Raw genomic sequence first — 25,618 nt, 5'->3', positions numbered from 1 at the left:
AGGTCGGAGGGACAATGTTTCCTGGGCGCCACATTCTAGTTTCAACACTCAGGAGACCCCCAAATCGTAAGCAGTATGTGCTGAGGCTGGGCCGATGCCACCAGCAACAAGCGGAGGGCATGGGGGGGGGGGAGATTGTTGCAAGGCTCTGGGGCAGCTTTACACTACATGTGTGGGGAGGGGAAGCTCCCACTCCGTGCAAACTGTAGCTTCTCGTCGCCGTGCAGCGTAAGGCAGACACGCACCATGCCTGCCTGCTGCAGTACCGCCCTCCGCCAGCCTGGGAAGGGAGGGGCGGGGACTGGGGAGGGAGAGCGAGAGGGGCTGATTCCGAGACGAGACGCGAGCTGTCCGCCTGCGCTCCCCGGGGAAGCAGCTGGCGCGCGACCCTCGGAGGGAAGCGCTCGTCGGAGTTTGTGTGCAGCTGCAGCGAGGAGAACCGTGCTTCCTGGCCCGCTGCTCCGGGAGCCGTGCGTGTCTGCACAAGGTGGGCCAAGCATTGCACCGTGTGTCCGTTTGCACAAGGTAGGCCAGGCTCTGCAGTGGAGCCCGCTTCTCCGCCTTGGTTTTGCCGGGCTCCCCGGTTAGCAGCATATCTTCTCCGTGCACGGTGGAAAGGGGTCAGGAGGCTGCTTCGCTGGGCAGGGCTGGCAAACGGCTCGGCCTGAAACCCTGCTCGGTCTGTGTGCCCGCTCTAGCGCTCACTGTGGCACATTACCCATGGACACATTTGTATTTTCAACACCCATTTTTAGTAATAATTGCTTCCCCTTATTCAGCATACTAGAGTATTATTTTTTTCCCCACTTGAGTCTTGCAAAAATTTCCCATTATGGCACTAAAAGGTTTTTCTCTGTAAATGCCCCCAATTTGCAGCTTTTGAATGTTGGCAGATATGTTGTAGTATTTAGACCAGGACCATTACTGTAGAATATTATATCTTTCCTTTTTACAGAGGCCAATACTATACTGTAATGTTTTTACAAGGGCTGCCTGTTACTGTAGAAGGCGGGGGGTGGGGAGTTATATACGGATGTAAAGTTCATAAACGTCTGATGGCTAATGAAATTAAAGGCTAGTTGTGGGTTGGGGTGGAGTTAAATTTGTCAGTGATCAGGGAGTGGTAATTTGCTGTTTGTAAAACTGTATTTCCGATGACAGTTTCTTCGCAAGGAGCTTTTTGCATGTTTTAGAGTGGAGGATGAGATGTTACCAGGCTGTTTTGTTTGTAGATTGTTGATGTAATGACCCTAAAATGTACTAGTCAGCAGATTTCCTTCTCAACAGCATACATGCTGCTTTATCCAAATAGCCAAAGGAATACAGTATGGAGGGGGGGAAATCAAACAGATGGAGGGGAAAAAATTCCCCTTGACACATCAATATATTGCCAACATAGAGATGTGACACATTGCCTTGCACAAGGGGGAAGAGTGCTGTATGCACAGTGAAATTATTAAACTCTTGCTGTATTCATGTACCAAAATGTCACTAAACAGTTCAGATTTTGATGTACACAGAATAATAATATTTTTTTTAAATGAAAAAGGATGGGTAGAATTACAGACAATAATGAATAGATATAATTCAGTTTAAACCTAATAATGCAATATCTGGAATCTAATTGAAAAGCACACTTAAAAGTTGTGATCTACTTTTTAGAAGGAAACATAACAATGCAGGGAGAGGGTAGTTCAGGGTGCAGGGAGAGAAGTAGTTAGGTGATGTGTGCGGGCAGGGTGGTAGCTCAGGGGGCAGGGAGAGGGGTAGCTAGGGGCTGTGTGCGTTCAGGGGGGTAGCTCAGGGAGGGGGGTAGCTAGGGGTTGTGTGCGGGCAGGGGGGTAGCTCAGGCAGAGGGGTAGCTAGGGGTTGTGTGCGGGCAGGGGGGTAGCTTAGGCAGAGGGGTAGCTAGGGGCTGTGTGCGGGCAATGGGGTAGCTCAGGGTGAAGGGAGAGGGGTGGCTAGCGGCTGTGTGCGTTCAGGGGGGTAGCTAGGGATTGTGTGCGGGTAGGGGGGTAGCTCAGGGACGGGGTAGCTAGGGGTTGTGTGCGGGCAGGGGGGTAGCTCAGGGACGGGGGTAGCTAGGGGTTGTGTGCGGGCAGGGGGGTAGCTCAGGCAGAGGGGTAGCTAGGGGTTGTGTGTGGGCAGGGGGGTAGCTCAGGCAGAGGGGTAGCTAGGGGCTGTGTGCGGGCAATGGGGTAGCTCAGGGTGAAGGGAGAGGGGTGGCTAGGGGCTGTGTGTGGGCAGGGGGTAGCTCAGGGAGAGGGGTAGGTAGGGGCTGTGTACAGGCAGGAGGGTAGCTGAGGGGGAAGGGAGAGGGGTATCTAGGGGCTGTGTGTGGGCAGGGGGATAGCTCAGGGAGAGAGGTAGCTAGGGGCTGTGTGCGGGCAGTGGGGTAGCTCAGGGTGAAGGGAAAGGGGTAGCTAGGGGCTGTGTGCGGGCAGGGGAGTAGCTCAGGGGGCAGGGAGAGGGGTAGCTAGGGGCTGTGTGTGGGCAGTGGGGTAGCTCAGAGGGCAGGGAGAGGGGTAGGTCGAGGCTGTGTGCAGGGAGAGAGCTAGCTTGGGGCTGTGTGCCAGGAGGGCTCCCCTGAGGGCTCTGCCAGCCATGGAGCCTTGTGGCTCTTACTGGCTGTGTGAGCAAAGGGGACTTGGAGCTGAGGAGCAGCTTCAACCCAAAATCAGTATCAGGTTTTGAAAATGTTGGCTGTAACTTCCCTAGAAGAGTTTTCAGAACTGCCTAAAGGATTTGGACTTGCAGTTCCCATGAGAATAAATGGGAAATTTGGCATATAAATCCCTCAGATGTCTGATAATCTCTGTTCCCTGTGTCTTGCTTTCCAGGTCTGTAAAATGGAATACGTAGCTCAGGTGTGTTTTAAGGATTTTTTTTACCTAATGTTTATGAAGCATTTTGAATGAATAAAGCACCACATGGTGTAAGTGCAAACCACTGTCATTTTCATGACTCTAGTACCCAAGGGGCTTCCAGCTATGGAAGAAGATGAGGGAAGTTGCTTTGTGTATTTCACCTCTGCCTTCTAAATGAACACAGAACAAGCTGCTCATCTGCCTGCCCAGTATCCTTTCAGCCTATGCTGGAAGAGCCTGCCAAAATTCACACTGACAAATTTACCAACAAATATTTGTTTAAACTCAGCTAATCCCCTTGTGAAAATTTGGAAGCTTGTTTTGCACTGTTCCAGATCTTTGCATCTTGGGCATCAGCTTTGTCAGTTTCGCTTGGGAGGACAGTTTGAGACAGGATGAGAGCTAGGGTAGAGCAGGAACTAGGGGTGAAATCCTGGCCTCATTAAAGTCAGTGGAAAAAACTCCTGTTAATTTCACCGGGGCCAGGAAGTCTCTTAGCTCATGGCAAGGGAGAATCTGTTTTAAATTTAGAAGCAGTATGAAAAAAAGGCAGGAAATTGAGAGGGGGAGACAAACTGGCATATCAGGAGGAAATCTGATCGTGTATAATGAGGGGCATGTTCCTAATCTGGGGTTGCTGGGCAACAAATATAGCTGATGGGCCAAATTCAGCCCTAGCAGAAACAGGTGCAATTCCACTACTTCAGTGGAGCTGCCTGTGTGACACCAGGCCTGAAATGTCACTTTCTCTGTTTTAGAAGCTATGTTTGGTTGGCTCTTATAGACTCTTGCAACTGGCACGCTACTGCAGCTAGTGAGTGGGCACAATACCACCCCAAGAGTTGACCCTGCACTCCCATGAGGGATCCCAGGTCTCACTCTGTCATTCTAGAGACACAAGCAGCCTGGGCTGAGCACGTCACATTGCTCAGAAGTGTGACTGACCCTTTCAGGCTTATTGAGGACTGGAGTCAGTGGGCTTTGAAAAGAGTCTTCTAATATGGGACTTTAAGAGTGCGTATGTGGAGGGTGAGAGGGGCGTAAAGCCAGGAAAACATGGAAAATCATCAGGGTATCATCAAGGGCTGTAAAACCTACCTGGTGCATTGCTTCTTCACCTAAGAGTGTGAAATCCACAGCTATCCCAACATGGAGCTGAATTAATAACAATGTATCTGTTTGATTTCTGCTGAATCATCATTAATAGTCTCTCAAGGAAGATATGCATGAAAATCTCCACCCCTCGCTGTGGGTGGAACCTGAACCTCAGTAAACATGCTTTCCATTGTTCCACTATTGCTCTAGTGGGTAACACAGCTCTGAGGGCTTCAGTGTTCAGCTGTCCACATACAGTTTCTCTAGAATTGATGTAATTAGACATGTGAAGTTATAGTAAGACAAGAGGCCACACATAGCTTCTCTTTTTGATGTGCACATGATGTCCATTATTATTTGCTCTATTAGCAGTTATATGTATAGAAAGCCTCTGAGAGACACTTGCTCTGACTTGTTCTGGAGTTATAGGAAAAAGATTAACTAATTTTAATATAAACATGTGATGTTATTGCATCATGTTGCTGAATTTTTGCTTTCTGCACTGTTCTGTTAGTAGTGGGTACAGTTCCTACTTGTTCTGTACCTTTTAAAATGTTAACAATCACTTACCAAAGTTTTAAAAACTGATGAAGTGTCATATTTTTATTTCATTTTACTAATCCCATTAAATGAGCTGTAATAAACTAGTTGTGGAATATTTTTAACTGAGATACATACAGTATAGCTGGCAATAGAAGTAGACCAATTGTAATTGTAGCCAGTAACTGACCTATGTGAAATCAGATGGTGAAGTGCTTTAATGTGTCAGAACAGGAAGATTTGTAGCAGGTTGATTCCTAGTCTCAAGAGTGATGGATCAGATTGTACCTGCTTTTTTATAATTTTGGAACTCGGTGCCACCTTCTGTCCTCCTCTATCCCCACTGTTTGCAAGGGCCTGGATTGCTGAATTAATGCAGTTAATAACAGAGAGAATGATTCAGCACTGACTGTGGCAGTTTTCAGGAAACGTCTCCACGTTGTAGCAGGGAATTGTACGAAGCGAGAACATAGGAGTTTAAATGGGGAGAGGGCCATGTCATAGTGATGAATTAAATTAAACAAAGATACTTTGTTAAAGAGTCCTCCTGATTTTGACCTGTTGCTGTTGACTAAATTATGGTCTACATTTGTCTGCACTTTTAACACGAATGAAAATATGGCAGGATTCTCTTGTACTTTCCAAAATCAGTCTCTCCTCTCTCTCTCTCACCATTGGAAAGACACTTCATTTCAGGCTGGATTGTGACATGCCTAATACATTCTAGAATAAATGTTGTCTATTCAGAAAAGTTATACCAGTGTAAACTAAGGTGTGAATTTAAACCACTGTAGTTATTGGTATCACTCCTTGTTTGGATACTCTTATTGCAGTAGGAGATGGTCTTTTTTTTTTTTTTGGTTTAGCATATGTCAGTTTGGAAGGAGTCTCCGCTAACTGAAAAATGCCATCAGAGTATCCATCCAGGGAGTAATACTAAGTTAAATTGATATACCAATATAACTCTATTGGTATAATTATTCTGGTATAACTGGTAAAACTTTCCCGTGTAGACAAGCCCCAAAGGATGGTGCATCAGGAGCAATTGTGCCTGGCTGAGCTCTCCAAGGGTAGTGTGGCTTCACACTGCTCCTTACACAGGCCAACTGCTATGTGCCACGCTTTGGACCTTTTATATTAATTTTAAGGGCATTTTAAATCTTTCCTCCTAAAGGTTATGCCGTGTGTATCAGTGAGAGAGTTACAATTTCAAACTTTTGCAGCTTGAGAGCTCATGTGGAAAGTGTTATGGGATGGACAGTTATTTTCCTCTAGAATAATTACCTTCTGTGAAATTTCTGATGGACATAATTAAAGAGCCCTACTATTGTTTCAGAATATCAACAATTTGTGTAAGATTATTAGGAAGAGGAGCAGGCGCTGCGATGGGTAGTGTTCTTAAAAAATTCAGCAAAGTTTTAAAAAGGGGGAGGTAGGCTTGAAATAAGTTTGTTCTTCATGCAAAACACCCCTAGTATTGCAGAAAGCAGGCTAAATTAAGAGCAAAGATGGGAGATGATCTGCCCTTACCCCAAATCCATAGTCAGACTGTTTACAGAAGTAGATCACTGTGCATTCCAGCTCTGCATGTGCTGTTGTGATGTCAGTTCCTGTATTACACAGTTCTGCAGAAGTAATTGAAACTTTGAAACCAGAGTTTTCCTACTTAGAAGGTAATAAAAATGTAACACTAGATTAGATTCATGTTGTATTCCTCACAAAAGACAGAGTTCCTACTGTGGAGACAATGCAGAGGAAATTAAATAACTGGAATATTTAAAAAATTGTCAGGTGTGGCCAAAATGCATCTCACAGGCTCAGTGTGACAGACAGAGTTCTATGATCTATCCTGCCATCACCCCATCTTTCACATGGGAGTGGAGTCTAAGCAAGTATGTGATGCTCCATCTTAATCTGAGTGGAGGCTGTTCAGATAAAGATAGCCTATTACATGCTGATACCTGTAGTGGGGTTACATCTGCGCCCAGGAGACTAAAGGTGGTCTGCAGACTATGCCATTTTATGTAAGCTAGCTATACCCCTTGGGATCCTGATAACTATTCAGGAAGGTACCTTGGTTTTGCAAAGTTTTTGGACCATCGAGTATTGGTTATGAGGAAAGATCATGGAACTAGGGAGAAAAGAAAAATGACTTCATAGTGATCTTCCAGCAGGGTATCATTTTGTTTCGTTTTCTCCTTAGCTATGAAGGGGCTTGACAATCGTCTCCCAGGCCTGTTTGTTACAAAAGAATACAAAACCAGGGGCAGAAATTAGGGAATATGAGCTAGATGCTCATGGTTTCATCACATAATGAACAAATGGAGTAGGTTGCTGAAGCAGGGAGCACCAGGGAGTTGATAGAACTAGCTCAATTTATTATTTATGGTTGAAGTGCCTATTGATGCATTGTGTCTAAACACTATGATAGATAGGTCCGGAGGCTCTGGAACAGCCATCCAGTAGGAGTGGGGTGGGGGAAAGAGACTTACTTAAATTTATCAAGCTCCAGGTTAAAATTATGAAGGTGATTTATATGACAGCTTTGCCTGCAATAGCAAGGACCTGGACTCAGTGAGGCAGGAAGTCTCTTCCCATCCTATGTCTTTATGATAAAATGCACAAACTACCTACAGTGGCGAACAAAGAGAGAATGCTAAAATATAGCATTTTATCTACCAACCTCTGAGCTCTGGGGAGAAAACAGAAATTGGCCTTTAAAAGTCATTGGATTAGGACAGTTTTTTGGGTGAATAGAGTAGAAAGATTTTGACTGTTTTGCTTCAACACAGGGCCTGTCTTTGCCAGACAGAGACTTTGGTACGTGTGAACTAGTGTCATCCCAGACTCTGAGCCTGTTCCATAGACCACTGAAATCTGCAAGAACCTTTCTGTTGCCTTCAATAAATTTTGGATAAGGCTCTTTGTCACCAGCTGGGAATGAACAAAATCAAGAGAGGAAAGAAAAAATAATTTAAATAAATATTCTTCTCTGAAGGCTGCCAATTCCAGTCTCTGGTAGATCGTCCAAAGGGAAGGGCCTAGCACTGAGCAAGCAAGCCAGTTCTCTGGAGAGTTTCAGTTACAGGAACTGACAGCAAGAGCATCCCTATTGGGAAGGGAATCAGAATGAGATCTGAAGCCAGAGAAGAGCACTGAAGTGTGACTCTCCTGTGCATTCCCTCCCCACCTGGACTCCTTTAATTCACTTTAATGGCTAGAGCAGCAGCAACTGTCTGATGGCCTCATTTGTCCTCACTTCAGAGGATACCTGTGGCATTTTGGGTGCACACACATAGTGATTTACTTTGGACTGACTAGCCCATGTGAGCTGGGGGCCAAGTAATACGAAAACTTCCTGGCACAGAAAGTGTGTTCTGGTTTCACCTTCCCCATCCACTCCCAGTAATATTCTCTAGCCCCTTTCCCTGGAGTCTGTTGATACTATTCTGTGCTTTCCATTTGTACGTGATCCCCTGATGGAAAAGCTGCCTTTGGAAAACAGAGGGCCTGATCCTGAAGTCCTTGGATTGGGCAAAATACACAAAGTTATGGGGAAGTCAGTGTGAGCTTTTCCTGAGTAAAAACTGTAGTATCGGGCCCAAAGTTTTTAAACAAGTAAGAGTAGATATGTTCAAAGAAGGAAGTTGATAAATGGAGCCTGGAATGCTACTAAAGGTAAACTAGAGTAATCTGATGTTGTTTGCAGTTCTTAAGGTTTTATATTAAATTTCTATTCTTATTCTCAGCCAATTTTTCTATATCCTATGACCATTTCAAACTTGGTTACCTAAATTGGGAGCCCAGATCCTACGTTTGGGTGTTGAGAGACCCATTTTATACATCCATGTACAGATTATTGACTAATTTTTGCTAATACTGGCCAGCATAAATTTTGGCTTCATGCTTTTTTTTAAAGAGCAGGACCTTTGATTTTCTTTAATTTCATTATTTTTCTCTCCCAGGTTCTTCCCTCATTTCAAATGCGTATTGTAATACTGGCTACTTTAATCATTGCACGAATTAAACCAACCTCCCACAAACATGGCGGACGAGGACCTTATCTTTCGTATGGAAGGTATTGATGATGCCAGATCAACTAAAGCGGTTTCTGGAAATTATCCTGATGTTGATAGTGAGGATGAGGATAGTTATTATATCTGCCCAATAACGGATGACCCAGTATCTAACAAGGCTGCAAACAACAAAGTCGCCAATTATTACAGCAACTTAGCAAAAGATGAACATTACAGTTCTAGCTCTTCTCCTAGAAACTCATTCAATTTTAAGGTAAGCATTGGACTCAAGCCTAAATAGGCTTCTAATCTCATTTATCTCTCTAGCTGCTTCATTTCTTGTAACTAACAGTTTTCCATGAAAATTACAGCTTTTATTTTTCCAGACTTGTAGTTAAGTCAGTTAAGCCAATAACTTGATCCTGTCATTGATTCACTTACAAAACTCCACTTGAATTCAGTGGGAACTCCATACATGGAACACTAGCAGGTTTGAGTCTAAGACTGCACAGCTGTTGTAATTCAGCTGCTTTAAAAAACCCAAACAGATGGATTTGCTGTTTTAAAAGATGATGTTTGTTGTGACTCTAATGCAATATTATTAATGTAAAAACTTGGGGTATAAGACTAGATGTTCTGTCATGAATGATATCAAGCAAAGCAATGTGCCTGAGTTGAGCATCTTTATTTGAACAAAACCAATCATAATTTTTGAGATAACATAAATGAACATCATTTAGACAGTTGAGTTTAGATGCGTTTCTTAGGGCTCTCTACATTTTTATAATAGAGCTCTGATGTTAAATTTTACGGTAAATTCCACCACCAGCCCCAGACAATGTGCTCTAGTGGTATCCAACCATTTCAGCCTGAGGGCCAAACATATTACATTGCCCCCAACATCAAAGTCAGTGCATATTGTGGGGCAGATCCTCTGCCCCATTCTGCTCTCTTTGCACCAATCAGACAATGCAAAGGGAACAGAATCCACCTGTAAATCTCTTACTGGAGACCCCTCTAATCTGGAGGCTCCCTAGCAGGTATAGAGTCTCCATAGCTGCCCTCCTGATTGCCCTTGGGATGGGGTGGGGAGGGTAGTGTCACAGTTCAGAGCCTCAAGAACCACAACTGTTCTCTGTCCTCAGGTTATAGACCCTCCTAATGTACTCCATTTAACTGAGGACTCTGCTAAATTGGGACACTTCTTAGACTTTGTCTACACCAGCATTTAAATGTGTATTGTTCACAAGTGTTAGCGAACACCTTGTGTTCAGTAGGAAAAAGGGTGTATTTTTAACACACATTAGCTAACAGGTGTGTAATGGGGTGGCTTGTCCCTAAGCGGTAGAGGCCTGGAGCCAGTCTACCCTAATTACCAAGGAGGCAATTGGTAATTGCCTGAGCTGGGATTAGCTGATTTCCATATAAAGAGCAGCAGGAATCTGGGAGGAGGGGAAAATGTTCAGGGAGACCACACTGGAATACAAAGGCTACTGGGAGCAAGTATGCCACAAGAGCGGACCCTGGGACTGGAGAATGAGACTACAGACAAGTGAGATTACAGGCAGAAAAGGCCTGAGAGTGACCAATAAGAGGGTAGACAAATGGACTTGAGGAGACTTCTTATTTCGAACTGTTTTGTTAATAATACCAGACCCCAAGGAGGGGCGGTACTGGACAGAAAGCCTGCATGTGGAGTCTATTCGAGAAGCCCCTTGAAAGGGGAACAGAAGCAAGCTGCCTACAAATTGACCTCGGGCTATGAAGGCACGCTTGAGAGGCGGGCACCCAATGACAACATGTTAAAATCCTAGTGTAGATGTTTTTAACATGTTATCTATTTGACGTAATCCCTCGGCTCACAAACACGGTTAACTTCAACCAGCTACAACTGCCATGTCTATACTAGTATTTTAACATGTGTTAATGTTAAAAATATACTTTTTTTTTTCTAGTGAAGACAAGACCTAAAATTCTAGTGTGGATAATGCAGCTTAGAATTTAATGTGTGTTTAAACTGGAGGAGTTGAACATACAATCATAGAAATCAAGGGCTGAAAAGGATCTCAAGAGTCCATTACATCTACCTCCCTGTGCTGAGACAGGAGTCAGGACCAACTAAACCTAGACCATCCCTGACACGTATTTGTCCAGCCTGTTATTAAAAACTTCCAATGATGGGCATTCCCACAACCTCCTTTGGAAGCCTATTCCAGAGCTTAATTACTCTTATAGTTAGAAGAGTTTTTCCTATATCTAACCTAAATTTCCCTTGCTGCAGGTTAAGCCCATTATTTCTTTTCCTTCCTTCAGTGGACGTGGAGTACAATTGAGAACTGTCCTGTGCATAACAGCCGTTAACATATTTAAAGATTTATCAGATCTCCCCCTCAGTTTTCTTTTCTCAAGACTGAACTTGCCTATTTTTTTAAAAATTTCCTCCTAGGTCAGGTTTTCTAAACATTTTAGCATTTTTGTTGTTTTCCATAGGATTATCTCTAGTTTATCCACAACTTTCCTAAAGTGGAGTGCCTGGAATAGGAGAGAGTACTCCAGCTGAGGCCTCACGAGTGCCAAATAGAGAGAGACAATTACCTCCTGTCATACATACAGAATGTTGTTAGCCTTTTTTGCAACTGCATCACATTGTTAATTCCTGTAGAAATTTGTGATCCACCATGACCCCCCCAGATCCTTTTCAGCCATACAACCAATTAGCCAGTTATCCCAACCATTTCATTTTTCTTTCCGTGGGGTAGTACTTTGCACTTGTCTTTAATGATTTTAATCTTGTTGTTTTCAGACCAATTTTCCAATTTGTCAAGATCATTTTGAATTCTGATTCTGTCCTCCAAAGGGCTTGCAACCCCTCCCATCTTGGTCATTCAGAAATTTTAGAAGCATATTCTCCTCTACATTATCCAAATCGTTAATGAAAATATTGAAAAGCACCTGACCCAGGACCTTATTAGACATGCCTTTCCAGTTTGACTGCAAACCATTGATAATTGCTCTTTGAATATGGTCTTCCAATCATTTGTGCGCTCACCTTATAGTAATTTAATAAAGACCACATTTTCCTCATTTTCTCATGTGAATATCACGTGTAATTGTGTCAAACACCTTAATAAAATCAAAATAGATCACGTCTGCAGCTTTCCCCCCTTCCACATTTTAGTTAGCACATGTCAGCTAACATATCCTAACCCCACACCTTTAAATCCTAGTTTAGACAAAGCCTTCGGTACCCAGTGGTAGCAAATTTCAATGACTGGTGCTTCAATGAGACAGAATTAGCATAAAATCCATGTAGTGGGGGACCCATTTGTTCAGTGCCAAGTGGTTAAGTCAGAGGTGGGCAAACTACGGGCCACATCTGGCCTGCAGTACCGTCCTGCCCGGCCCTTGAGCTCCCGGCTGCAAGCTCCTGCTGGGCAGCACGGCTGCGAGAGCTGCCAGTGTAGTGTATTAAATTGCCTCTGTATAAATGTTGGGGTAGTCAGGGGACAGGGAGCAAGAGGCAGTCGGATAGGCGTGGGAGTTGGGGGGCCTGTCAGGGGTGTGGGTGTGGATAGGGGTTGGGGCAGTCAGGGGACAGGGAGCAGGGGGGTTGGATAGGGGGTGGAATCCCAGGGGGCAGTTAGGTGCTGGGGGGGGCTCGGGAAGGTGCAGTCAGGGGACAAGGAGCAGCAGGGGTTCTGAGGGGGGCAGTCAGGGGGCAGGAAGTAGGAGGGGGCGGATAGGGGGCAGGGGCCAGGCTGACTGGAGAGCCACAGCCTTCCCTATCTGGCCCTCCATACAGTTTCAGAACCACGATGTGGCCCTCAGGCAAAAAAGTTTGCCCACCCCTGGATTAAGTGGTGTTTAACCAGAAATTTAGTAGGTGAAAGACTTTTAGTTCATGTCTGTCAATGAAGAAGTTGCCAAGTGAAGATGAAATGAAATATGTATAAACTATAGTCAGCACATTTTATAAGTCTCTTCATGCTATTTTTAATGGCCTCTTCATCCGGATATTAGGCTGGTGTCAGTTTAAAAGATTCTACTTATATTACAGATGGGCTCAGGAATCAGTGTTCAGGTCCACATCCAGAGTAAAATTTGTATGGGATTAGGGCTTGGGTTTTAGGTTTGACATTGCTGAAATCTTGCAGGCTGTTTATGAACGGTTTCAATCCAAAATGGCAGAAATAGTGCCAGATCAGCTGTTGTTTTATGCTTCTCCCCCTGTGGCTAAAATCTTGTGAAAGGGCAGTTCTTGGAAGAGTTTGGCCTCACCTGAAAAAGAAACTGGATCTGACCTGAAACTAAAACCAGAAGAACAGGTTTAGATTCAGGGATTCAGATTGAATGCCCTGATCTCCAAAAACTGAAGGTTTGAATTTGAGTTTCTACTTTTACCCATCTTCACTGTATATATTAAGCATTACAAAATACTGTCTACAGATAAAGAAGTCAGCTGAAATTGCTGTAGGAACCATAACTTTGAATTTCCTGATTTTTATGCATTTCAAATGCTAGCTGTAATTTTGCATTAATATAATTTTATATGTGATAAATCACTGGGTGGTGAAAACAGGACGGTTCAACAAAGCATGATTTTTTTTTTTTTGTTTTTTATTTTTTGCAATAATACTGTCCTTGGGATTTGAAGATAGTTTAATAAGCTTGTGGTCAAATAGATATTTACTGAACTATAAGTGATCCTGAGCATGACATTTAGTTAATAGGCTAACTAAGTATGCAGAGTTGTCCTTCCCAACCTGCTCTAAAACAAAGTCCACATGCTTTCTGGGTGCTTAGCTTTTTTAGCAAAGTAATTAACAATAACGATGATGATATCAAATTCAGCTCCCCAGGCTTGGTTGCCACTAGATTCCTACCCCAAAACTGTTCGCCCTACACCCTCATGCTCTTTCAATTGAGCCACTCCCACATCCTGTATAGTTACATGGGCTAACCAATCATCTGTCTCCGTGAATAAGCAGAAACCACTAGCAGATTCAACATCCCAGAAGATTCAACATTTGCTAATAGTGCAAGGTGTTTCAGGCAAAAGATTATATGTAAAATTCCATTCTGAGGATTTAATCTTGCAAGGAGCTGAATGTCTCCGTTGAAGCTCTTACAAGGTGAGGTCACTTGGCACCTCACAAGAGGTACCTGTCATCTTCCAGGATCTTTAAATCTAGCCTATAATATGATTGGTTTAGTAACAGAAAATAGTAATATTAGTGGGCTACAGGGTTCATGTATTGAAGGTCAAACTGATTAGGCATTGTAGAATGCTTGGTGCAAATTGTTCTTCAATAGACATTGTTTTGTAACTTTTTAAATTTGCAGTCAGCAACGTACAAAAAAAGTATGCTCTGGCCTTGTGTAACTAGTAGAGCCTTGCAAATCAGTGGATATCCACAGATATCTGCAGACCATGTTTGCGGATCACAGATCCGATCCGGATACAAATTTTGTATCTGCCCAGGGCTCTGGGCAGATAATTAGCTAACAGGTTCTGTATGTACAAATATGCTATGGCTCTGAACGTGGTAGACATGTTGACTTACCCACCACAGCTGATTAACTGTAATGTATTTGATGTTCTAATACTGTGGAAATTTTTGCAAGCTAGCTAGATATCAGTTATTACAAAAATGGTAATAGAATCATGTGCCATTTGGTGATTTGTGGAGGTTGAGGGAATTTTAACGCTGCTGTTGTCTCCATGTATATACAATATATTGAGCCCAATTCTGTTATGATTTTGAGTTTGATCCTGCAAAGTAACATCAACTCCCATTGGGCCTGATTCTGTTCCCACCAAAGTCAGTGGCAGATTCTCATTGACTTCAAATTAATGCAGTTCTTCTCAGGATCAGACCCCTCAAATCTTTCTACCAAATAATGTTTCCAGTGCTTTAACCTGTACTTACATATGCTGTTCCATTGACTTGAGCAGATTTGTGCACATATACTCTAAGGTTGTATTTTACTCTGGAATGCACATTTTGAAAAACAGCTTCTGGCTATGTCTATATTGCAGTTAAAAACCTGTGACTGGCTTATGCCAGCTGACTCGGACTCTGGAGCTTGGGCGACGGAGCTGTTTAATTGTGGAGTAGACTTTTGGGCTCAGGCTGGAGCCTGGGCTCTAGGACCCTGCAAGGTGGGAGGGTCACAGAGATCAGGCTCCAGCCTGATATCCACATCACAAGGCTGGCACAAGCCAGCTGAATATCTAATTGCACTGGAGATATATCCTAAGTGGGAAAGGCACATTTTTCATTTATCAAAAAGGAAGCACTTAACTGATCATTTTTCTTATGTGCATTTCCCTATTTTAATGTTTCTCGTGTACTCTTTAGACTAACACACAGCAACAATCTAAGCATGGCTCTGTGGTTGACTGTAGTTGAGTAGGTTAAAATGGAACCTTTCATAGTAGATGCTGTAAGACATTTTTTAAAAAATGATATTTTGATTCATTATTTTGTACTGTAGAAGAACTGATGCATCTCCACCCATAGAAATCACTTAAGTAGAACATCACCTTTAAGAATTTTTTGTCCTTTGTAAAAAAGAAAAGGAGTACTTGTGGCACCTTAGAGACTAACAAATTTATTTGAGCATAAGCTTTCGTGAGCTACCGCTCCGATGAAGTGAGCTGTAGCTCACGAAAGCTTATGCTCAAATAAATTTGTTAGTCTCTAAGGTGCCACAAGTACTCCTTTTCTTTTTTGCGAATACAGACTAACATGGCTGCTACTCTGAAACTTGTTCTTTGTAATTTATCTTTTGTTCATCATCATAAATAGTCATTTACTTTTAAAAATGTGTATGTAGTTGTTTTTCACATTATTTCCTATTGTTAACAAGAACAAAGAGGATGTTAGAGTATTTTTATTTCATTTATATTTTCTAACTTGTCACCCTTGTGTAATCTAAAACCCAAGAAATGTCATGCTTGCATAATTGGTGTTCTTAATGCTGATTCTCTGTTTTGAAAACCAGAATACAAGTGTAGGACTCAAACCTACGAGGTGCTGAGCACTTTCAGCTCCCATTAATTTCATTCAGTACCTCTCGGGGGCTCTCAGCACCTTCCAGGGTGAAGTCCATAGACAAGGGGATAAAGCCACTCTCCAAACAGCACAAAAAGGCCAGCTTTCTACATACACCCCATGACCACATGATTCCTTGGAAATTATCAGGTATATTTCAGTGAAGCATAAGGGTGTGTCCCTGTTTTTATTCAACTTGTTCCTTTACATAGCTTACAAATGGAAATTCCCATGTAGCTCATCAGATCATGTGACATCAAGCAGCCCCACATTGTCATGTGACCAAAAGGGAATATTTTCTAACTGATTTCATTTAATGTGTTTTGTGTATGACTGGGTTTTATGGATGGAGAAGGTGTGGCTTTTTATTTGCTTTTAGAATATGCTGCTTTGTAATAGAATGGACCTGCCTGATGAAAATGTAAATTATTTTTATAAAGGTCCCTGCTATTATACAATATAAAGCATTTGTAAAGGAATTTCAGTGTTGATAGTTATTTGTATTGTAATTGTTTAGCTTTTATTGATACTTAATTTCTAAAACAAAATTAAAACTATTTTTTAAATTGCAAATTCAGTTGCAGGAGTGATAAACAGTGCTCCAGAAATCAGTATTTCCTACAACAAATTCAGATAGGAGCTGGCACAAAGGACCCCAGCTGTTAAGGTGCTGAGTAACTCTGGCAAGGTGCTGAGCACCCTTTACTCATTCACATAAGTATTGATTGAAAGTACTTGCATCTTGCAGAATGCATTCAGCACTTTGGAGGATTGGACCTCAGTGTCTCTGGGCAGAGTGTAATGTGAAAATGGGGGACAGGATAAGTGTCAAGAGAAAAGCATTTAGAGTGGCTTGTGGAAACAACTATCGAATTTTCAACATATGCATTTTCAGAGTTACGGTGACTTGATAGAGACTGAAATAGCTACTTGTCTGGAACTATAATAATCATCCATTTTCCTTACGTAACTACTTTCTTCTGCTTTTGCATCTTGTGGTGAGCTCAGTTTTGAGGACTTGATTTTTGCAAAGCTTTTTTTCCTTGATATTATTGTGCAAAGCAGGCTTGTTCTTTACTTGCACCGATAGGACATGTTAGTTCCAATTAAAATATAATTCTCTTTAAATAAATTTCTCTAACATTAACATTGGCTACTAAATGTGATTGCAGATAGCTGCTATAGACACTGAAAATTATAAAATTACTGCATTTCGTGCAAGCTATGCTCATTTCATATCTGTGTGTGTATTAGACCAAATTCTCACTTTGATTTACAGTGGTGAAAATCAAATCAGAATCTGGTGCTTTACATTTCTGTGCTTTTTATCATTGCACTTGAAACTGTAAAATGTTGAATGGTGTTTTGCACCCAACCAATACCAATTTGAGCAGTGGTCTCCAAGCAATGGGGAGCGCCCTCCTAGAGGAACATTTGGGGGGCAGGGCCTAGGCCAGCCCCCATGGCAGGTGGGGAGCGGTCATGGCCCAGCCCAACTCCTGGCCCTCACTGTGGCCCCAACTGCAGCCTCGGCTCCCAGCCACAGTTCCCAAGGGGAGGGCATGTACAGGATCCATTATGGGTAAGGGGGAGCATGGCAGAAAAAGTTTGGGGACCACTGAATTAGAGAAAGGGGAGGGGAATGAAACTAGAAAATATGGCTCTCATCCTTAAAGAGAGAGATGCGGGCTGGTCCGTGCACCCACCACCACCCCAGCTCATTGATTCAACATGAGCACAGCGGTCTGCCTGCATCTTTTCCTTTAGAACACTGAGGTCCAAAGGTATAGTAGATAATGTGATTATAAAGCTTGTAATCATTGGGGGGTTGTTCAATATAAATAATCTGCTAGTTTTTAACTTCTCTAGGAAGCCTGGAAACATGCCATTCAGAAAGCTAAACACATGCCTGATCCCTGGGCAGAATTTCATCTTGAGGACATTGAAACAGAATATGCCACACGTTATAGGTCTGTAGATGTTTCTACTTCTAATAGTGATGTTAAGCAGATTCCACTGGGTTACATGTGTATATTTCAAAGGATTATGTTCATTTTTTTCATACAGTCTGCATAATTATCTAGGTATATAAGTGAAAGCAATATCCCTGGCAAGAAAATTTCATTTTAGACACAAACTAGCATTTATAAAGACTATACTCACTCAAGAAATAGTGTAACATTTTAGAATCTCTCCCACTTTAGCCATGTCTAAAAGTTCCAGCATTGCAAGAAACAGACAGGAAGTAAATGAGAAGCTGTTGCTGATTGATTTATAAATATTCTGTAGAATTAATCCAATAAGGAAGGAAACAAAATCATTATGGCATTTGAAGCTATAAACAGTTCTGCCTGTTTGAAACACTTTGTGCCTTTCCTGAAAAAGCATTTTCTTTATGTGGACGTGCAGCAGTACTCCATGAGGCTGAATGTAAACCCTTAACAGAAACAGAATAGCACAGCATAGTATATGTGCTGAAACCAGTCCTGGCCCCTGACCCGCATTTGGTGCTTGGGGCACATGCTTTCCTAAAGTATTTACACTGCACAGCCATGAAGTGTTTTGTGTGTTTTGTATGTTTTGAAATTTGAGGTACTGACATTTATTTACTTCTCGTGCATTTTTAATAATGAAAGTGCTGCTTTAGGGTTACTGAAATAGCCCAATAAAAGGAGCAGGGTCTGGTTTTGCTTCCCCTGAAATCTGTGCTGTACAGCCTATCAAGGGAAGTAATTTGTAGATAGAATGGCTTGGTTTCTGAGGATGGAGGAGGGAATCTATCCATGCTGGTCAAGAAAGGCAAGCTAGAAACAATCGTGTGTTATGGATACAACAGTTTTGATTCTTAGTTAATCCATTCCTGTATTTGGGAAAGGGATGAGGAGAGGAGGCGCAAAACCACCTTTGTTCTCCCTATATTTTAGGGTTGTGCAGAAGCATGCCCAGCTCCTGGTGTAAGATTTAGTAGCCTCAGGGCTACTCTAATTTATGCTTTGCTTCTTAAGGCCCCCTATGGACCTTGGGAGGCAGAGAATATCCATAATGTAGTGCACTCAGGTCGTGCCCCCATCATGCCTCCAATCCACCCCTATGCCAAGGCCTGGGAGCAGGTCTGGTGTAGAGATCTTATGCCAACTCTACACCAGCCAGGGAGGCTCCCTGTGCAGCAGATATTCTCGGAGGACCATTTCCACCCTCTTTACACTGCAAGAGCAGCCTGGAGGAGCTTTAACATAACAGCAAATCAGGCAAGTGTGTTGAAGTGCAATAGCTCAGACATGGGTGAGGTTTTTCATAGGAGTGGGTGGGTGACATTCTGTGGCCTGCGCTGTGCAGGAGGTCGGACTAGATGATCAGAGTGGTCCCTTCTGACCTTAGTATCTATGAATCTATGAATCTAAGTGTGGACAGGGTCTTAGTTTCTGCTGCAGAGTTGAGATGGGCTCTGGAGTAGAGGGCTTTTTGCTGGCCAAGCCACAGGGTGGCCCTCTGAGGAGGCCATTTGCTAGTGCTCTCTCCTAAGTCGTATATTGGCAGCCGTGTAGATTTGGAGAGTGGAGAGGCTCAGAGTTCTGTAGGATAGAGCAGAGAGAAGAACCTTACATCAACTCCCCAGTCAGCTAGGATCAGGTGTGACATGGGGGAAAGTCTTTGGTTCCTTGTGCATTTTACTAAGAGGTGTGAATTCTCATTTTGCAGGTACAATGCAGTTACTGGGGAGTGGGTCGAAGATGAAGTTCTCATCAAAATGGCTTCACAAGTAAGAGCACATGTGTCTCTGTTTTTTCTGTTAATAGTAGTAGTAGTGGGGGTATTTATTAGTTCCTTCTTAATATAGACTAAGCTAGGCAAAGGTACCTAACAGAGGTTTTAACAGAGGCTTTCAAGTCTCAGGATCTTTCCCTTTTTTCATTTTATTCCTCTGCTTTTCCATTAAGGGTCTGTGCACAGTACCCTTCCCTTCACTGGAGTAGAGCAGCATGTAGGGGCAGCTCTTCCCCAGACCAGCAGCAGCCATGCAAATGCCAACCAGAGACAAATGACGTGAGGCATAAATTCCCCTCCAGGAGTTCAGCATGCTGCCTCCTTCAGCACTCCCCGCTCCTGCCGGCATGGGGGCTTAGGACTCTAAACCACAGCCCGCTGCCTGGCAGTCTGGCCAGCCTTGTCTTTTTGAGGCTTCCACATAATTTCTGCTCTTAGGGAAAAAACTATCTGGGTTTTCTGCTGATGGGGGCAGGACCACCATCACCTCCAGCTTAAAACAAGGAGTCACTTGAGAAGTTTTGGGAACTGCTTGGTACGTGTTACTGAAGAAGTGCATGTATTTAGAGTGGTGTCAGTCTGCAGGTCACATTGGACACTCGGAGCTAAATTTGGGCTTGAGAATTTTGAAGTCAGCAGTTTTGGGCAATCACAAAAAAGTGAACTCAGGCCTGGACAGATATTTTGAATCAGACCTTAAAGTGCAAAAACCTATTTGCCCCAGGTGCCTTTCCCCAAATTCCCCTTCCCCTCTACTTTGGGCCAATTGGTTACCACCTTCCATTTTGGAGAAGGATGCATTTCAAGCTATATTGTATGTGGGTAATTTGTGAGGTGCTTGGGTATCTTGCAGGAGGAAAGGGGCTGTGGAAATATCAAATACTGTTAAAGATTAACTTTATGGCAGTGACTGTCTTTGGATTTTTTTCAGCCCTTTGGCCGTGGAGCAATGCGGGAGTGCTTCAGAACGTAAGCGTCCACTGGCTTTTTCTTTTTGGCCTTCTTGTAGTATTTCCGGGTAATTGTGAGTGCAGCAGTTTGAATATAATTGTTCTCTCTGACATGTGGGAAGGAACGCAGGGAAAGAGTAAAATTCCCTGCTGGGTGAGAGCATGGCTGGGTGGAGAACTACATTACAGTCCCAGTGCGTGGGCCAAATTGTGCTGGCCTTTGCATGGATGTGCAAGGAAAGGAGGATGCAAGGAAACTCCTAACTATGCTGTCTCACAGAGGCCAGGCACAACTGCAGTTGTTTCTTTCTCCCTGTATCCTGCCGGGGTACTAGCCACAGCATAGGGAACTCCACAGAAGGGACAGCATGCTGCATTCTCCTAAGAAATAGTAGTGTGAGCGTGCTTGGGGAATGCTGGGAAATGAGACATGATCTCTCCTGGAGCACTCTTGGAACAGTTGCTTTGAATATAGTCAGTTGCTTGATACTTAGATCCATAAAAGTTAGGGCTGGAACTTGCCTCTTCCACTGTCTGCTGTAGCTCAACTGCTGACACAAATGTTCCTAGAACAGTGGGTTACCAGTTTGCTGGAACAGTCCTGAATGTGATGGGAGTACAGGGGTCTGCAACTCCTGGAGGGCCAAATGCAGGCCCAGGGTTATGCAGATAGAAGGGGGAGGAATAGCTGGAATCAGGTGAAAGAGATACCAGAAATGCCCAGTTCTAACCAGAAGCCTATGCTGCTGAGAGTTAAACGTGAATCAGATGCTAGAGAATAATCACCATGACTGTGTTCTAAGCAAGGTGGAACTGGAAGAAGAAGAATCATTCTTTCCAGTAAGTGAAATTGTTGGATGGGGAGGGTTTCTCTTTGCTCAGCGAATATTTGAAGATACAGCTATATGTACCAGCACCTTGCAGTAGATCAGTTTGCACTAGAAAAGAATCTCCTCCCTTTCCAGTCTCCCGATGCCAAAGTCTCCTAGAAAGTACACATGTGCATGCTTCAAGCAGCTCCCCCTTCTCTCTGACTCCTGGATCCAGATGATTGGGATTTAACATTTGGTTTCACTTATGGGGAGAGAGAGACGCTTCTGAATGGTAGCAGCCCAATGTACTGAATATACCGGTAAATAGGACAAAGTAACCATTAAGCCCGCTGGTTGGGCCTGAGTGGATTTAGAAGCAATGAAAACAGTTTCTGTTCATGCAAAACCACATGCAGTGTTGAAGCAACAACCCTTAGTTTGTCCTGTTTGCTATCTGCTCTTGTTTGTAAATGACCAAATTCCTTTTTGTGTCCCTAGCCCAAAATACTGTAATGACATCCATGATGTTATCTCAAACTTTTGTACTTAAACAAGTTTCATGTGTGTTTCTTTAGCTTCCTTTCTCCTGGATTGTAGAGTTCATTTACAGTGGTTCGTTGATATTTCTCATCCATGAGCCTCCTCTTTTATGTTCTTATAACTCGGGGGGCTCTCTTCTGATTGCTGTGCACTTGCATTGAGATCTCTTCTCTTCCCACCCTCCCCACCCAAATTTTCACTCAGCAGAATGGCTCCAAGGTGCTTAGCAAGCAGTGGAGAGTGCTGGCTGCAGGAGAGCATGTGAGCTGGCTTCTCTTTGGAGGAAGAGATCGATTCCCTGGAGAGCCAAGCTGCTCTGAAATCCTTGTTGGAACTCTCAGAATCTTTCATTTTTGCCTGTTTACCCCTTCCTTTGAGGGCCTGTGTCACAGCCACTGTCTGCCCCAGCAGGAGTATGCTGGACTCCCTTCCTGGGCAGCAGTAGCTCTGCAATATTTTCGCTCTGCACTACTTGGCAAGTAGGCGATCTTCTCATGGGCTCACCCTCCACTCCCAATGTCTTGGGAAGGAGAGGAGTTTAACTGACACTGCTTGCTTCCCAAAAGTGTCATTCTGCAGATAACCAAAAAAGGTTCTTTGTACCATTGCTGACCACTGGTCATGGTTTGCGAACCACCGGGAGCTAGCTGGACATGACTTCAGACACTACTTTACGTTTCCCATCTCCTCCTCGAGACTGCTGCTGCTCAGCCCCAATTTTGCCAGGGGCTTCTGCTTCTGGTCTGTCTTCAGAGCTTTTGTCATCATCTCTGTTAAATTAAATCACCCAACATAAAGACCATGTGCACCTTCTTTCTCCCTAAGCCCCATATGAATAGGCATAGCACACCGTATTGTTGGCCTGCTGGCAGAGGTGAAAGTAAGCCAGTACGCCCGGGTACGGTGTATCAGTAAGAGCCTGTGTGTTGTACCGGGGCAGATCGACTTCCCCAGGCGGCGATTTAAAGGGCCCAGGGCTCCTGCTGCAGCTACTGACCCAGGCCCTTTAAATAGCTGCTGGAGCAGCAGCAGGGCTCTGGGGACGATTTAGAGAGTTCGGGGCTCCGGTAGCCGCTACTGCCCCAGGTCCTTTAAATCGTCCCCGGAGCCTGCCGGAGCCCTGGGGTAGCTGCAACGGGGCTCTGGCGGCTATTTAAAGGGCCCGGGGCGATAATGGTAGCCGGAGCCCTGGGCCCTTTAAATCGCCACTGGAACCCCGTTGCCACCTCCCCAGGGCTCCCGCAGCAGGGCTCTGGGGATGATTTAGAGGGCCAGGGGCTCTGGCCATCGTAACCGCCCCGGGCCCTTTAAATAGCCACCAGAGCCCCGCCGCTGCTACCTCCAGGGTTCCGGCAGGCTCTGGGGACAATTTAAAGGACCTGGGGCTGTAACAGCAACCGGAGCCCTGGACCCTTTAAATTGCCGTCCAAGCCCTGCTGCTGGAGCCCTGGGGGTTGCGGCAGCTATTTAAAGGGCCCGGGGCTCTGCTGCAGTAGCACCGGCTGGGAGCCCCTGGCTCTTTAAATCGCTGCCAGAGCCCCCGGCTGCCACTGCTACCCTGGGGCTCTGGCAGCAGGGCTTGAGTGGTGATTTAAAGGGCCCGGAGCTCCCACTGCTGCTACCTTCTGGATCCCTTTAAATCACCATCTGAGCCCCGCTGCTGGAGCCCTGGGAGGCAGCAGCAGTGGGGCTCCGGCGGTGATTTAAAGGGCCAGGGGCTCCCGGCTGCCGCTACTGCAGCGGAGCCCTGGGCCCTTTAAAGCTCCGCCAGAACCTGGGGTAGCAGTGGCAGCCGGGAGCCCCCAGGATTCTGATGGTTACTTAAAGGGTCTAGGGCTCTGCTGTGGTAGTGGCAGCTGGAGCACCAGGCCCTTTAAATCACCCCCAAGCCCTGGGACTCCCAGCCGCATCTGCAGCTGGTAGCTCTGGGGTGATTTAAAGGGCCCGGGGATTTAAAGGGCCTGCCTCTTTCAGTTGAGGCCCCGCCCCCTCCTAAGGACTCTGGAGTACCGGTAAGTCCTTTAAGTTACTTTCACCCCTGCCTGCTGGGAAAGGTGAAAGGAGAGAGTGAGTGGAATAGAGGTCCCCAAACTCAAAAGTATTGCCTTTGAGGTCTAGAAACCTATTGTTTTCTAGTTGACCTGTATTTTGGTGTCCCTGCAGCCTCCCAACTTGCATTAGTTGGCATCCAGCAGTCCCTCTGCTGTCAAAGTCTTTCTTTCTTCACTCTTAAGTGTTTATGTCTTAAGGACTTCTTATATATTGACAGAGCTTCAGAGGTGCAGCAAAAGGACTCTAATCTGCAACACCTGTTCCTCTCCATAGGGTGATTGAGTTGCTACTCTTGTGTTATATAAGCAGTAGTCTACCCTTATCAGAGGAGAAAAGGGCTGTTTCCTCTCTGTTAAAGATTTAAATCACCTTTAATTTTCTGCCAGCCAAAGCGATTGGCTTAGAACAAGTGCTTGAGACAAACACCACTGACTCATGCATTGGTGTGAGATCAGAAGGGAAGTGAGAGGGTAGGGAGAAGTACTTACATTACAGCAGCCAAGCTATGTTTGTTCTGCTGTGTCACAGGTTGTCTTTTAGCATGTTGCAAAGCGTTCATGCAAGATGCTGCTTTCTCCCTCCTCCCTGATATGTGCTTAGGCGTCTTTTTCAGCTCGAATATCTGTTCAGTCTCATCAGTCAGATCCCGTTGTACGTTGCTGTTGAGGGAAGAATTTGACATTGAATTTTGGTGTTTTGGGAGGCGAGGGAATGGGGAATATTGAATCAAAGTTCTGAGTTTCCCTTTTATCTGCAATTGATTTGCCTTGCAGGAAAAAGCTGTCCAATTTTTTACACACTCAAAACTGGAAAGGTGCATTTAACTATGTTGCCAAGCAATACATCGAGACTGTAGACAGGGATGTATACTTTGAGGATGTCCGACTTCAAATGGAAGCAAAACTTTGGGGAGAGGAGTATAACCGGCACAAGCCACCAAAACAGGTACCACAAAGCATCAAGAGAACCAATGAGCAAGAAATTCAATTTTTCTGTTTTAAGGGGTGAGTTTTCAAATCCAGTTCACAGGGATTGATCTGTGCAAATCCCATTAAGGTTAATGCCAATTAATTGCTCAGATGAAGCTGTGTGAAGCCACGCTGAGCATTTTTCATTCATTGTTTTATGGTAGTTGAATTTTAACAAAAAGTGCTATGTGTGTGCAATATCATTGGTTGCGTTCATGCTTTCTAAAGGCATTGTATGCAAATACCTAACCTACCAACAGAGAACAGCCAAAAGCAAAGTTAAGGCATTTTAGTCAAGATTTCTAGACATGTACTCCAGGGATATCCCTGCTTTAGCGAGAACCAGGAATGCTACAAAATGTACTGCCAGCTGCAATACATTTGTGTTTGCCTAGCAAATACTTAATAGATGGTATTTCAGAGGAGGCAAGAACTTCCCAAACATAGATGTCTGAGGAATGGAAAAAGGATCTACCAGCAATGAAAATTAAGAGTCATATTCTGGCTTTGGAATCACATGTATGGCTCTGAATTTGCTTTTTGAGGAGTAGATCATGCATATCTGAGGGTGCAGTAGCCCTTTATTGCTAAAGAGATCTTTCCCCCATACTTCCAAGTGATCTTCATTTTGAGCTGCAAATGCACTGGCCATCAGGAGGTTCTTCAACCTCTGCAAATGAATCAGCTAGATCCAATCACTTAAAGAGACCTGTTATGGTTTCTCTGTTGGAGGTAGGGGTTTCTAAAATCACCCTGAATTTGTGAATGCTAAAAGACAAAGGGCGGGACTTCATTCCATTGCTGTAGTGCATGCAGTAGTTACTGCAAATTGTATGCCATGTCCATCTGTGTGTGAGTGCGGGTATACAGATTGTTCATAACACACTTCAGAAGTCCCCAGTAAAATTCAAAAATCAATGTCTGCTAAAAGTTTTTTCGAAGGATTTGTCTTTTG

At 44.1% G+C, this 25,618-nt stretch overlaps 1 protein-coding gene across 8 annotated transcripts in view; it reads left to right on the top strand.

Moving 5' to 3' along the window:
- The window catches only part of EEF2K (eukaryotic elongation factor 2 kinase), a 42,310-nt gene continuing 16,692 nt past the window's right edge, over positions 1 to 25,618 (top strand). For 2 of the 8 annotated variants that reach the window (XM_043493440.1, XM_043493443.1), the window contains exons 1-6: positions 2,846 to 2,935; positions 8,468 to 8,792; positions 17,446 to 17,546; positions 19,276 to 19,336; positions 20,273 to 20,310; positions 24,469 to 24,640. In XM_043493440.1, coding sequence (XP_043349375.1) covers positions 8,547 to 8,792; positions 17,446 to 17,546; positions 19,276 to 19,336; positions 20,273 to 20,310; positions 24,469 to 24,640 — 618 coding nt within the window. In that variant the 5' untranslated portion in view covers positions 2,846 to 2,935; positions 8,468 to 8,546. Of the gene's footprint in view, positions 526 to 2,845; positions 2,936 to 8,467; positions 8,793 to 17,445; positions 17,547 to 19,275; positions 19,337 to 20,272; positions 20,311 to 24,468; positions 24,641 to 25,618 lie in introns of those variants that run through there. The other 6 variants (XM_038418946.2, XM_038418945.2, XM_043493442.1 and 3 more) reach the window with 6 other exon arrangements.

The sequence above is a fragment of the Dermochelys coriacea genome, chromosome 10 (assembly GCF_009764565.3).
Source record: "Dermochelys coriacea isolate rDerCor1 chromosome 10, rDerCor1.pri.v4, whole genome shotgun sequence".
NCBI lineage: Eukaryota > Metazoa > Chordata > Testudines > Dermochelyidae > Dermochelys > Dermochelys coriacea.
This window is presented reverse-complemented; position numbering and strand designations above follow the sequence as displayed.